The sequence below is a fragment of the Ochotona princeps genome, unplaced genomic scaffold (genome assembly GCF_030435755.1).
Source record: "Ochotona princeps isolate mOchPri1 unplaced genomic scaffold, mOchPri1.hap1 HAP1_SCAFFOLD_148, whole genome shotgun sequence".
Classification (NCBI taxonomy): domain Eukaryota; kingdom Metazoa; phylum Chordata; class Mammalia; order Lagomorpha; family Ochotonidae; genus Ochotona; species Ochotona princeps.
This window is the reverse complement of record NW_026697404.1, coordinates 310,822-321,584: the sequence shown is the minus strand read 5'-3', so window position 1 is coordinate 321,584 and position 10,763 is coordinate 310,822. Positions and strand designations below refer to the sequence as shown.

The window sequence follows — 10,763 nt, the reverse complement described above, 5'->3', positions numbered from 1 at the left end:
CAGCTCCAGGGCTGGCTATCATGCTGGGAGGAAGCTTGGTGCTGGCCAGGCAGGTGGCATACCCAAGACACGCATTTATCCCAGGGCTGACCAGGCAGTGCAGCCCGCTTCATCTCCACCTGATGTGTTCCACTCAAGCTCCAGGACGTCTGTCAGGTGCGGATGGGGCAGCCACAAAGGGGCAGCATCCAGCCCTTAAAGAGTAGGGCCTGCATCTCCCCTCAGATCTGGGCGAGAGCGGTGGCTATCAGACACATCCCATGGAGCTGTCACTCCATTCTCCCTCAGCTATACCAGGCCAGGCTACTCACTGCCAGCACTATTACTTCCTCTCAGAGGTCAATCATCTCCCTTGCATACACTGCAGGCACCTGAACAAAGCAGGTAGACGGTGCAGGGGTGGGTAGGGCACTGAATGAGCACACCTAGGGGTCAGAGCTGGCTGGGGGCCCAGGTCAGTTCAAGGACAAGAGACCATGGACGACTGGAGATGACATCATGTTTGCTGCACATCTCCAAAGCTAAGGTGCCATGCCTTTCACAACACAAATGGACCCCAGCAGTTGGTCCACATGTGGCTTTCCTAGGGCTGGGGCAACAGGCACAGGGTCCACAGGACACAGGACTGGTGGTGGCATGGGATGAGGCCTGACTGGAGAACTTGCAAAGCACAGTAACCCAGGAGAGGCTGGACGGGCTGCCAGAGCCAGATGGGAGTTGGTGTGGGGCAGGGTCAAAGTTTTTTCTGGCTCCCTGGCACCAGCTGAGCTGAGTCCACAGGAAATGGACACATGGTGTGGGGCACAGGAGCACAACAAGGACCCTGGGGAGCCTGCAAAGGGACAGCTGAGGACGAGGCACAGCCCAGTCCAGTCCAGCCTGGAGGGTCTGGGGGTGGCAGACCGGAGGGTGGAGGTGGGGCTGTGACTTCTCCTGGAAGCTCAGGGGTCGAGGCAGCTGCAGCAAGGGGACCAGGTGACCAAGTCGGGTAGGCCAGGTGACCATGTCGGGGGGCCAGGTGATCGGGTCAGGGAGGCCAGGTGATTGGGTTGGGAGGGAGGCCAAGTGACAGGGTCTAGTGGACCAGGTGACTGGGTCGGGGGTCCTGATGAGCACATGTAAGGAAAGGGAAGCCCCAGGCAGTCCAGCATGGGTCGTCCAGGCACCAGGCTGCAGCTGAGGGTGGTCAACGCGGCGCTTTGAGACAGCTGTGGCCACCAATGACAGGTCGCCTTGTGAACATGGGGCTGGCCAAGCTGGGGGTGAGGGCCAAGGAGAGGCAGATGGGACAGAAAGGGTTACTCCGGGGTGGAAATCAGTGTGGTGATGGCCTTCACACAGTGAAGACATAGCCTTAATCCCAGCATCCCACATGGGGGTTTTAGTCCCAGCTGCTCCACTTCTGATCCAGCTCCCTGCTGAAGCCTGAAAAGGAGATGGAGGATGGCCAAGTCCATGGGCCCCTGCACCCACGTGGGAGACCTGGCTTCAGCTCAGCTCAGCTTGCTCCAGCTGTTGTGGGCATCTGGGGAGTGAGTCAGCAGATAGAAGACCTCTCTTATCTTTTAAAAATACACAAACTTTTTTTTTTTAAGATTTATTCATTTTATTACAGCCAGATATACACAGAGGAGGAGAGACAGAGAGGAAGATCTTCCGTCTGATGATTCACTCCCCAAGTGAGCCGCAACGGGCCAATGCGCGCCGATCCGAAGCCGGGAACCTGGAGCCTCCTCCGGGTCTCCCACACGGGTGCAGGGTCCCAAAGCTTTGGGCCGTCCTCAACTGCTTTCCCAGGCCACAAGCAGGGAGCTGGATGGGAAGTGGAGCTGCCGGGATTAGAACCGGCGCCCATATGGGATCCCGGGGCGTTCAAGGCAAAGACTTTAGCCGCTAGGCCACGCCGCCGGGCCCCACAAACCTTTTAAAAAATGAGACAGGATGGTAGCCCAGGCCAGGGTGAAGTGCTAGAGGCTCAGAGTGGGGGAATGCGGCAAACCTATCACAGTGTCCAGCAGCTCTGCGGCAGCAGGTCCTTCCAAGGGCCTCCCTCCCCCACCTCCTGACTCCACAAGGCCCAGCCAGCCCACTGCAAGGTCTGTTCTTTGGCTAATACATCTGCCCCCGTGCCCTGGCCACGTCCCTGAGGGGCTCCCAGCCCCCAGCCCTGGGCCCTGGCTGCGTCCCCCACAGGCTGTGGTGTCACCCAGGGGAGCCGAGGACAGACGCCTTCAACCATCAGAACCCACGGGCTCCACCCTCACCCCTTTCTCTGACTAAGTCCAGGGCAGGGTGGGGTTAACCTTGGTCTTCCCGTAGAGAAGTGGTCCAGTCCACACAGACAAAAGCAGCAGGGCAGCAGTCACCCAGGACGAGATTGGGACCCACAACGGTGACTCTGAAGCGTGTGCCCAGGGCCGGGGACAACACTGGCCCCTTGTGGCCCCTCCCGCTCACGTCCTTGCCCTCGACAAGAGGTAGGAGAGGATGAAGAAGGCCACCATCAGGCCCACAGCCATTCCACACAGCAGCTTCCGGTTGTCCCGCCCTGACCGGGCCACAGAGGAGAAGCGCTTCACACTCCCAGTGAGCAGGCTGGTAACGCTGGCCAACTCTGAGTCCTGGGGGTGGGGGGAGGGATGGCAGGTCACTCAGGCGGCCTCACCACCTGCAGCTGATGGGCAGGAGCAGGCAGCCAATCACAGCCCCTTACACGGGCCGACCTCACCACCTGCAGCTGACGGGCAGCAGGTGGCAGCCAATCACAGTCCCTTACCATGCCGTCCAGGTACCGATTCTGGTCTTCCGCATCCCTGTCGATGTCCAGGGCCAGCTGGATGGAACACACAGCAGCGGGGTCGGGCCAGAGCGCACACAGGACGTGGGCCGGCTCTCCCCTTCAGACCAACCAGAGCTCCCCCGTGAGTCGCCAGGCCTGGTGCCCTGTCCCCTAACACAGGTGAGCTTCCTGAGCCACCGGCCCGTGCCCTCTGGCACCAGTCCCCAGGGGCAAAGAGGACCACTCACCGACTTGAGCCTGGTGACCTTGGAGGCCAGGTTGTCGGCCATGCGTTTGTTGTCGAGGTCCAGGATGTCCTCCACGGCGCTGGGACTCTGGGCTACGAGGAGAGAGGACGAGGGTCAGCACCCTGCCCACGCTCTCGGCCCGGGGACCTGAGCCCAGGCGCCCCTGAGCATGCCGAGCTCGGCCACCTCGGGGCGGAGACGGGCAGCATGGCACCCGATGGCGTCCACCTGTGTCCGCCGAGCAGTGGGGTGCCCTGACCAGGCCAGCCACGCCGGGAGGACACACCGGCCCCCTGGACGCCATGCAGAACCCGCAGGGGGCACCGGGCAGGCGGGAAGGCCCAGCAGGGGATGGGCTGGCGCCCCTGCCCACCTCGGCGCGTGGCCCTTCCCGGCACTCACGCCCGGACCCCACACAGGGCCCGCCCGCCCGTCGCCGGGACGGCCTGGGGCGCACACCCCGGCCCCGGCCCCGCTCTCCCGCTCACCGCGAGCCCAGTCGGCCATGGCGCGCTGCTCCGGCCCCGCGGCTCGGGTCCTTACGTGGCGCAGCGGCCGCGGACCGTCCAGCGGAGGGACAGTCCAGCGGAGGGACAGTCCAGCGGGTCTGACTGCCCTCGGCAGGGCCCGCCCCTTCCGCCCACGGCCCGGGACGAGGAGGGGCGTGAGGACGCGGCGTCGCAACCGGAAGCAGGAGGGCGGAACAGCTGCACGGTGGGCAGTGGTTGGCCGTTCTTCCTGCCAGTTACTCCGGCCGGGGCGAGGTCGCGGGGGCGTGGCAGCTCGGCCTCGCCGATTGGTCATTACTTGTCCAGTCACTCTGGCTGCGGGCGCTGTTTGGTCATTCCTCGTGCCAGTCACTCCGGCTGCAGGCGCGGGGGCGTGGCGGGGGGGCCGGGCCGGGCAGCGTGAGCCCCGCGGCGGCGCCGCCTTCACCGGAGCCCGTCCCCGCTCCCCGGCCCGCGTCCGCCGGGACGCCGCCCGGACCCTGACCGCCCGTCTCCCCGCGCTTCCCGGCGCCGCGCTGCCCTCCCCCGGCTCGGCGCGGGGCTTCCGGGCCAGGGCGGGGCCGGCGGGTGCGGCCCGGGACCGGCGTCTTCCGGGCGCCATGGAGCCCGGGGCGGTTGCGGACGCCGTGGAGACGGGCAGGGAAGACGTGAGCGTGGACGCTCTGCGGGCATACAACCGCGAGGTGAGCGGGGCGGGTGGGGCAGATGAGGCAGGTACGGGTGCGGGGGTAAGTGGAGCCTGTGCGGGAGTGGGGGCTGATAGGGCAGGCCGGGCGCGGCCGGTGCAGGGAGCGGGTGCAGGGGCAGTGGGTGCAGCCCGTGCGGGGCAGGCCAGGTGCAGGGGCAGGTGCAGGGGCAGGTGCAGGGGCAGGTGCAGGCGGGGCAGGCCGGGCACGGGGGAGGTGCGGCCCGTTTGGGGAGTGGGTGCAAGCCGGTGCAGGAAGCCGGTGCGGCCCCTGCAGGTGGGGCAGGGCAGGTTCTGCCTGTGCGGGTCAGGCCTGGTGAGGATGGTGCAGGGCAGGTGGGGCAGGCTGAGTGCAGCCGGTGCGGGGCAGGTGCGCCCACAGCGGGGCCTGCTGCGGGGCGGGGTCTGCGCCCGCATCCACCGCGTGTCCCCGTAGCACTCGGAGAGCTTCAGCTTCGACGACGCGCAGCGCGAGGACAGGAAGGTGGGTGTGAGTGGGCGGACGGCGGTCCCGGAGGAGGCCCCGAGGAGGTCCCTGCCGACCCGCTGCTGTGCTGCCCGCAGAGGCTCGCGGAGCTGCTGGTGTCCGCGCTGCAGCGGGGCCTGCCGGCCACCCACCGCGTCACCTGGCTGCAGAGCGTGCGCATCCTGTCCCGGGACCGCGGCTGCCTGGACGCGTTCGCCTGCCGCCCCAGCCTGCAGGCCCTGGCTCGCCTCGCCGGTGTCGCCCCCTCGGAGGGCGGCCCGGAGCTGGCGGACGCCGACGTGGTCCTCGAGGCCCTCAAGTGCCTGTGCAACCTGGTGCTCAGCAGCCCTGCGGCGCAGGCGCTGGCGGCCGAGGCCGGCCTGGTGGTGCGGCTGGCAGCGCGCGTGGAGCTGAACCGGGAGGGGAGCGTCCCGCACGACGTGCGCTTCTTCGACCTGCGGCTGCTGTTCCTGCTGACTGCGCTGCGCACCGACGTGCGCCGGCAGCTGTTCGCGGAGCTGCACGGGGTGCGTCTGCTGACCGACGCCCTGCAGCACACGCTGGGCGCGACGCCCACCCTGGGCCCTCCCCAGCCGCTGCCCCCCCCAGAGACGGAGCGCGCCATGGAGATCCTCAAAGTGCTCTTCAACATCACCTTCGACTCGGTCAAGGGGGAGGCGGAGGAGGTGAGGGACCCTGGATGATGAGGGGTCTGAGGTCACAGGCTGGGGAGGGGAGCAGGATTCAGACCTCCACCTGGGAAGGGTGCCCTGACGTCATGCTGTGAGTCTGCCCACCTGTCAGGAAAACGTCAGGGTCTCGCCTAGCCCCACTCCGCAGCGTCCCCAGGATCTAAGCGTGGGGAGCTGCTCTTGGTCCTTGGGTTGACTGGGTTGGGGTGGGCGGGGCTTCCTGCCACAACAGTCCTTATTCCGTGGTCAGGAAGATGTCGCCCTGTACCGGCGCCTGGGGATGCTTCTGCGCCACTGCCTGATGGTCACTGCGGGAGAACGGACGGAGGAATTCCACGGGTGAGGGCAGGGCCTGTGGGCTGGGATGGTGGGGTCCACCGGGAGGGCGGGGCCTGTGGGCTGGGAAGGTGAGGTGCACCAGGAGGGTGGGGTCTGTGGGCTGGGATGGTGGGGTGCACTGGGAGGGCGGGGCTTGTGGGCCTGGAGGGAACCTGGTTCATTAGGTCCTTAGTCTTTCTGGATGTGGCTGGGCCTAGGCTGCCCACCACTGCTTTGTGGGATGCTTGTAAAGTGGCTGGGATGGCAGCTGTGGGTTTAGGGGAGGAGTCAGAGGCAGGGATGAGAAGTAGTTCCTCATCCTGGCTACTAGAACCAGAGCCTGGCCTGGAGGTTTAGGCTAAGCAGGGAGGTGCCCCAGAGGTCAGCCCCAGCTTCAGTGCATATATGGGAACTGTGGCTCCCAGATCCTGGGTCAGATCCCCTGTGGTCTCAGCAGGGTGTCCCCTGGGGCACCTGCTGCAGCCCATTTCTCTGCCCCCAGCCATGCCGTGAACCTCCTGGGGAACCTACCCCTGCAGTGTTTAGATGTCCTTCTAACCCTGGAGCCCCACGAAGGCTGCCAGGAGTTCCTGGGGGCCAACATGGACGTGGTCGGGGTCCTCCTTGCCTTCCTCGAAAAGCGGCTGCTCCAGGTGGGCAGGGCCCTGCTGTGCAGGTTCTGGATGGGTGTGGCCTGCTCCAAGTGGGTGGAGCTCACTAAGTGGCCGCTTGGTGGACAGAGCCTTCACTGGGCAGGTGCTGGGTAAACAGGGCCTGGTCTGGGTGGGCGGGGCTTGCCATGCAGGCCCTCCAGTGGCTGTGGCTCTGGTTGCTGTTTCTGTGCCATCCACACTGGTAGTGGATGCCTAGGCCAGAATTAGGTGGTTTGCTGTCCTCGCTTCTCTTCCTGCACGCACCTGTTTCTGCTGAAAACTGCAAGAGGTCCAGCCAAGATCCAGTGACCTTTGGGACTCCCATAGACACCACTGTTGCATGCATGGGCAGTCCCTGGGGGATTGGTGGCTCAGGCTCAGGCCTACAGGAGGTGCTCTGGGGCAGAGGACAGGGGTCAGGCAAGGTTGTTGTTGTGCGTGGGGTACCCTGCTTGTAGCTGTCTGCCACTCACATCAGAGGGGCTGGGCAGGGACAAGAGTGTTGGCTGTGTGGGCAGTCTGGGTGCTGTGCCTTGGTGTGAGCATCTGGCTGTAGTTGGGCCCGGACCAGCTGGGGCAGTGTCCACGCTGGGTCTGGGGTCAAGCTGACATGGGCTTCTCTGCAGACGCACAGGCTGAAGGAGGGTGTAGCCCCCGTGCTGAGCGTGCTGACGGAGTGTGCCCGCATGCACCGTCCAGCCAGGAAGTTCCTGAAGGCCCAGGTGTGTGGCGTGGGAGCAGGGCCCTAGGCCCAGGTGTGTGGCATGGGAGCAGGGCCCTGGGCCTAGGTATGTGGCATGGGAGCAGGGCCCTGGGCCTATGTGTGTGGCATGGGAGCAGGGCCCTAGGCCCAGGTGTGTGGCATGGGAGCAGGGCCCTGGGCCTAGGTGTGTGGCATGGGAACAGGGACCTGGGCCCAGATATGTGGCATGGGAGCAGGGCCCTGGGCCCTGGGCCTAGGTGTGTGGCATGGGAATGGGGCCCTGGGCCCAGGTATGTGACATGGGAGCGGGGCCCTGGGCCTAGGCATGTAGCATGGGAGCGGGGCCCTGGGTCTAGGCATGTAGCATGGGAGCAGGGCCCTGGGTCTAGGCATGTAGCATGGGAGCGGGACCCAGGGCCTAGGTATGTGGCATGGGAGCAGAGCCCTGGGCCTAGGCATGTAGCATGGGAGCGGGACCCAGGGCCTAGGTATGTGGCATGGGAGCAGGGCCCTGGGCCTAGGCATGTAGCATGGGAGCGGGGCCCAGGGCCTAGGTATGTGGCATGGGAGCAGAGCCTTGGGCCCAGATGTGTGACTTTGGAGTTGGCCTGGGTGGGGTTTGACAGACCTCAGCTCAGGGGCCACTGCCTGCCCAGGTCCTACCCCCACTGCGTGACGTGCGGACACGGCCCGAGGTCGGGGAGCAGCTGCGGAACAAGCTGGTCCGGCTCATGACACACCTGGACACAGATGTGAAGAGGGTGGCTGCAGAGTTCCTGTTTGTCCTGTGCTCTGAGAGCGGTGAGCTGGGGCGCCCTGGCCTGGCCCTTCTTGGTGGCGTCCAGCACTGATGTCCCCTTGTCCCCCAGTGCCCCGGTTCATCAAGTACACTGGGTATGGGAACGCTGCCGGTCTCCTGGCTGCCCGGGGCCTCATGGCAGGGGGCCGGCCTGAGGGTCAGTACTCGGAGGACGAGGACACGGACACAGACGAGTACAAGGAAGCCAAGGCCAGGTGTGTGGGCCTCAGCCCCTGCTGCCCTCGTTGGGATCCGGGATAGGTGGGGCAGGACAAGGATACCTTCCAGCCCAGGCTGTTTGCCAGCCAGGCGTCCTGGGAACCCGTCCTGCGGCTGCCTTCCCCCTGGCCCTCCACAACCCTTCCATCCCCAAGTCCCTGCTAATAAATCCACACATCCCCTCCTGGGAGGCAGCATCAACCCAGTGACCGGGAGGGTGGAGGAGAGGCCGCCCAACCCCATGGCGGGCATGACGGACGAGCAGAAGGAGCACGAGGCCATGAAGCTGGTGAACATATTTGACAAGCTTTCGAGGTGCAGTGCGGGGACGGCTGTGGGCAGGGGGCTGGGAGGACAGGAGGTCTCAGGCACAGCCCTGGGCAAGGAAGCCTACAAGGCTGTGCTCTGGCCATCTCGGGTCCATGGGGGGGGTGCAGGTCCAGTTGATGTTGGGCCCTTCAGAGACGACAAAACCAAGGAGTCTGTTCAATGTCTCAGGGAGTAAGCAGTGGGTATCTCAGAGGACGGTGGGCAGTGAGCATGGTGGTGGGTGTCTGTGGGCAGTGGGCGTCTCAATGGATGGTGGCATCTCAGGGGCCCCTCCCCAGCGCCCTGCCTGTCCCCTGCAGGCAGAAGGTCATCCAGCCCATGGGCATGAACCCCCAGGGCCACCTCACATCCCTTCAAGAGGCCATGAGCCAAACCATGGAAGGGCAGCTCTCCTCAGACGCCGACTCGAGCCCAGACTGAGGACCCTTCTGCTCTGCAAACTAAAACTGGTGCTGCTCCGGAGCCGGCAGGGGCCCGGGCCCCTCCCCAGCTGGGCTTCCCCCTCCCTCCCAAGGTTCTGCTCTGGCCATGCTGTCCCCAGCTGGCAGCCTTGTCCCGCTGTGACTCCAGGCACAGATGAAGTTGGTTTTTGTGCTGCCACAAGAGCATGTGGCGCACAGGGCCTGCCTGGACACGCCCAGCTCATCAGGGCAGGGTCAGGCTGGGCGTGGGAGGACGCTGGAAGCCACATGTAGATGTGGCAGCAGCTCCACCTGTCTCCACCAAGCTTGGGGCTGCTGGCGACAGCCAAGTTCCAACCCTCTCAGCAGCGGGAACCACAAGATGTGAAGGGAAAAGCCCTTTATGAGACAGCCACAAAACATCCCACAATAAAAATGATGTTGGGCAAGAATGTATGCTCCTGTGTATGTGTGTCATGTAGAATAGTAAAAAGGGGGAAGCATGGCGTATTTCAACATGGCCATAGTACATGCTGTGGTTGTCAGCTTCCATCCAGGGAGGAGTGGTTCAGGGTGGAAATGATAGCTCATGCAGGGAGGTGAGCACAGGGGACGGTTCACACACAGGGAGGTGAGCACAGGGAACGGCTCACACACATAGGTGAGCACAGGGGATGGCTCACACAGGGAGGTGAGCACGTTGGACAATTCACACACACAGGGAGGTGAGCACGGGGGATAGCTCACACACATAGGAGGTGAGCACAGGGGATGGCTCACACACATAGGAGGTGAGCACGGGGGACGGTTCACATACACATAGGTGGGCACGGGGGACAGCTTACACACAGGGAGGGAGCACGGGGGACAGCTCACACAGGGAGGTGAGCACAGGGGATGACTCAGGGAGGTGAGCACGGGACAGCTCACACAGGGAGGTGAGTACAGGGGATGGCTCACACAGGGAGGTGAGCACAGGGGACAGCTCACACAGGGAGGTGAGCACGGGACAGCTCACACAGGGAGGTGAGTACAGGGGATGGCTCACACAGGGAGGTGAGCACAGGGGACAGCTCACACAGGGAGGTGAGCACAGGGGACAGCTCACACAGGGAGGTGAGCACGGGACAGCTCACACAGGGAGGTGAGTACAGGGGATGGCTCACACAGGGAGGTGAGCACAGGGGACAGCTCACACAGGGAGGTGAGCACAGGGGATGACTCACACACAGGGAGGTGAGCACAGGGGACGGCCCACACACATAGGTGAGCACAGGGGATGGCTCACACAGGGAGGTGAGCACGGGGGACAATTCACACACACAGGGAGGTGAGCACAGGGGGATAGCTCACACACATAGGAGGTGAGCACAGGGGATGGTTCACACACACAGGAGGTGAGCACGGGGGACAGTTCACACACAGGGAGGTGAGCACAGGGGACAGCTCACACACATAGGAGGTGAGCACAGGGGATGGCTCACACACATAGGAGGTGAACACGGGGGACGGTTCACATACACATAGGTGGGCACGGGGGACAGCTTACACACAGGGAGGGAGCACAGGGGACAGCTCACACAGGGAGGTGAGTACAGGGGATGGCTCACACAGGGAGGTGAGCACAGGGGACAGCTCACACAGGGAGGTGAGCACAGGGGACGGCCCACACGGGACGGCCCACACACAGGGAGGTGAGCATGGGGGATGGCCCACACAGGGAGGTGAGCACGGAGGATGGCCCACACACAGGGAGGTGAGCATGGGGGACGGCTCACATAGGGAAGTGAGCACAGGGAATGGCCCACACAGGGAGGTGAGCACGGGGGACAGCTCACACAGGGAGGTGAGCACAGGGGACAGCTCACACAGGGAGGTGAGCACGGGGGACAGCTCACACAGGGAGGTGACCACGGGGGACAGCTCACACAGGGAGGTGAGCACGGGGGACGGTTCACACA

At 64.5% G+C, this 10,763-nt stretch overlaps 2 protein-coding genes across 2 annotated transcripts; one reads left to right on the top strand and one right to left on the bottom strand.

Annotated features, from left to right (window-relative positions):
* Positions 1 to 1,921: 1,921 nt before the first annotated feature.
* LOC101530904 (BET1-like protein) lies at positions 1,922 to 3,608 on the bottom strand. Its single transcript, XM_004599198.2, has 4 exons — positions 3,516 to 3,608; positions 3,028 to 3,119; positions 2,777 to 2,833; positions 1,922 to 2,621 (listed from the first exon to the last, which is right to left on the bottom strand). Exons 1-4 carry the CDS (start codon positions 3,532 to 3,534, stop codon positions 2,454 to 2,456), a joined length of 336 nt encoding a protein of 111 aa, XP_004599255.2. The 5' UTR covers positions 3,535 to 3,608; the 3' UTR covers positions 1,922 to 2,453.
* Positions 3,609 to 3,895: 287 nt separating this feature from the next.
* On the top strand, positions 3,896 to 9,254 carry LOC101530668 (synembryn-A). The gene is made up of 10 exons (XM_004599197.2): positions 3,896 to 4,219; positions 4,658 to 4,705; positions 4,786 to 5,373; positions 5,630 to 5,718; positions 6,200 to 6,350; positions 6,977 to 7,072; positions 7,710 to 7,854; positions 7,923 to 8,067; positions 8,267 to 8,386; positions 8,701 to 9,254. Exons 1-10 carry the CDS (start codon positions 4,136 to 4,138, stop codon positions 8,819 to 8,821), a joined length of 1,587 nt encoding a protein of 528 aa, XP_004599254.2. The 5' UTR covers positions 3,896 to 4,135; the 3' UTR covers positions 8,822 to 9,254.
* Positions 9,255 to 10,763: the final 1,509 nt, after the last annotated feature.

What these genes read in the sequence shown, in the direction of transcription:
- LOC101530904 (XM_004599198.2), bottom strand. An exon ending in AGGTCACCAGGCTCAAGTCG is followed by an intron (nt 2,834 to 3,027) that starts GTGAGTGGTCCT and finishes TGTTCCATCCAG; the next exon opens with CTGGCCCTGGACATCGACAG. An exon ending in ATCGGTACCTGGACGGCATG is followed by an intron (nt 2,622 to 2,776) that starts GTAAGGGACTGT and finishes CCCCACCCCCAG; the next exon opens with GACTCAGAGTTGGCCAGCGT.
- LOC101530668 (XM_004599197.2), top strand. Translation starts at nt 4,136, where the DNA reads ATGGAGCCCGGGGCGGTTGCGGACGCCGTGGAGACGGGCAGGGAAGAC. An exon ending in CGGACGGAGGAATTCCACGG is followed by an intron (nt 5,719 to 6,199) that starts GTGAGGGCAGGG and finishes CTCTGCCCCCAG; the next exon opens with CCATGCCGTGAACCTCCTGG. An exon ending in TACAAGGAAGCCAAGGCCAG is followed by an intron (nt 8,068 to 8,266) that starts GTGTGTGGGCCT and finishes CCTGGGAGGCAG; the next exon opens with CATCAACCCAGTGACCGGGA.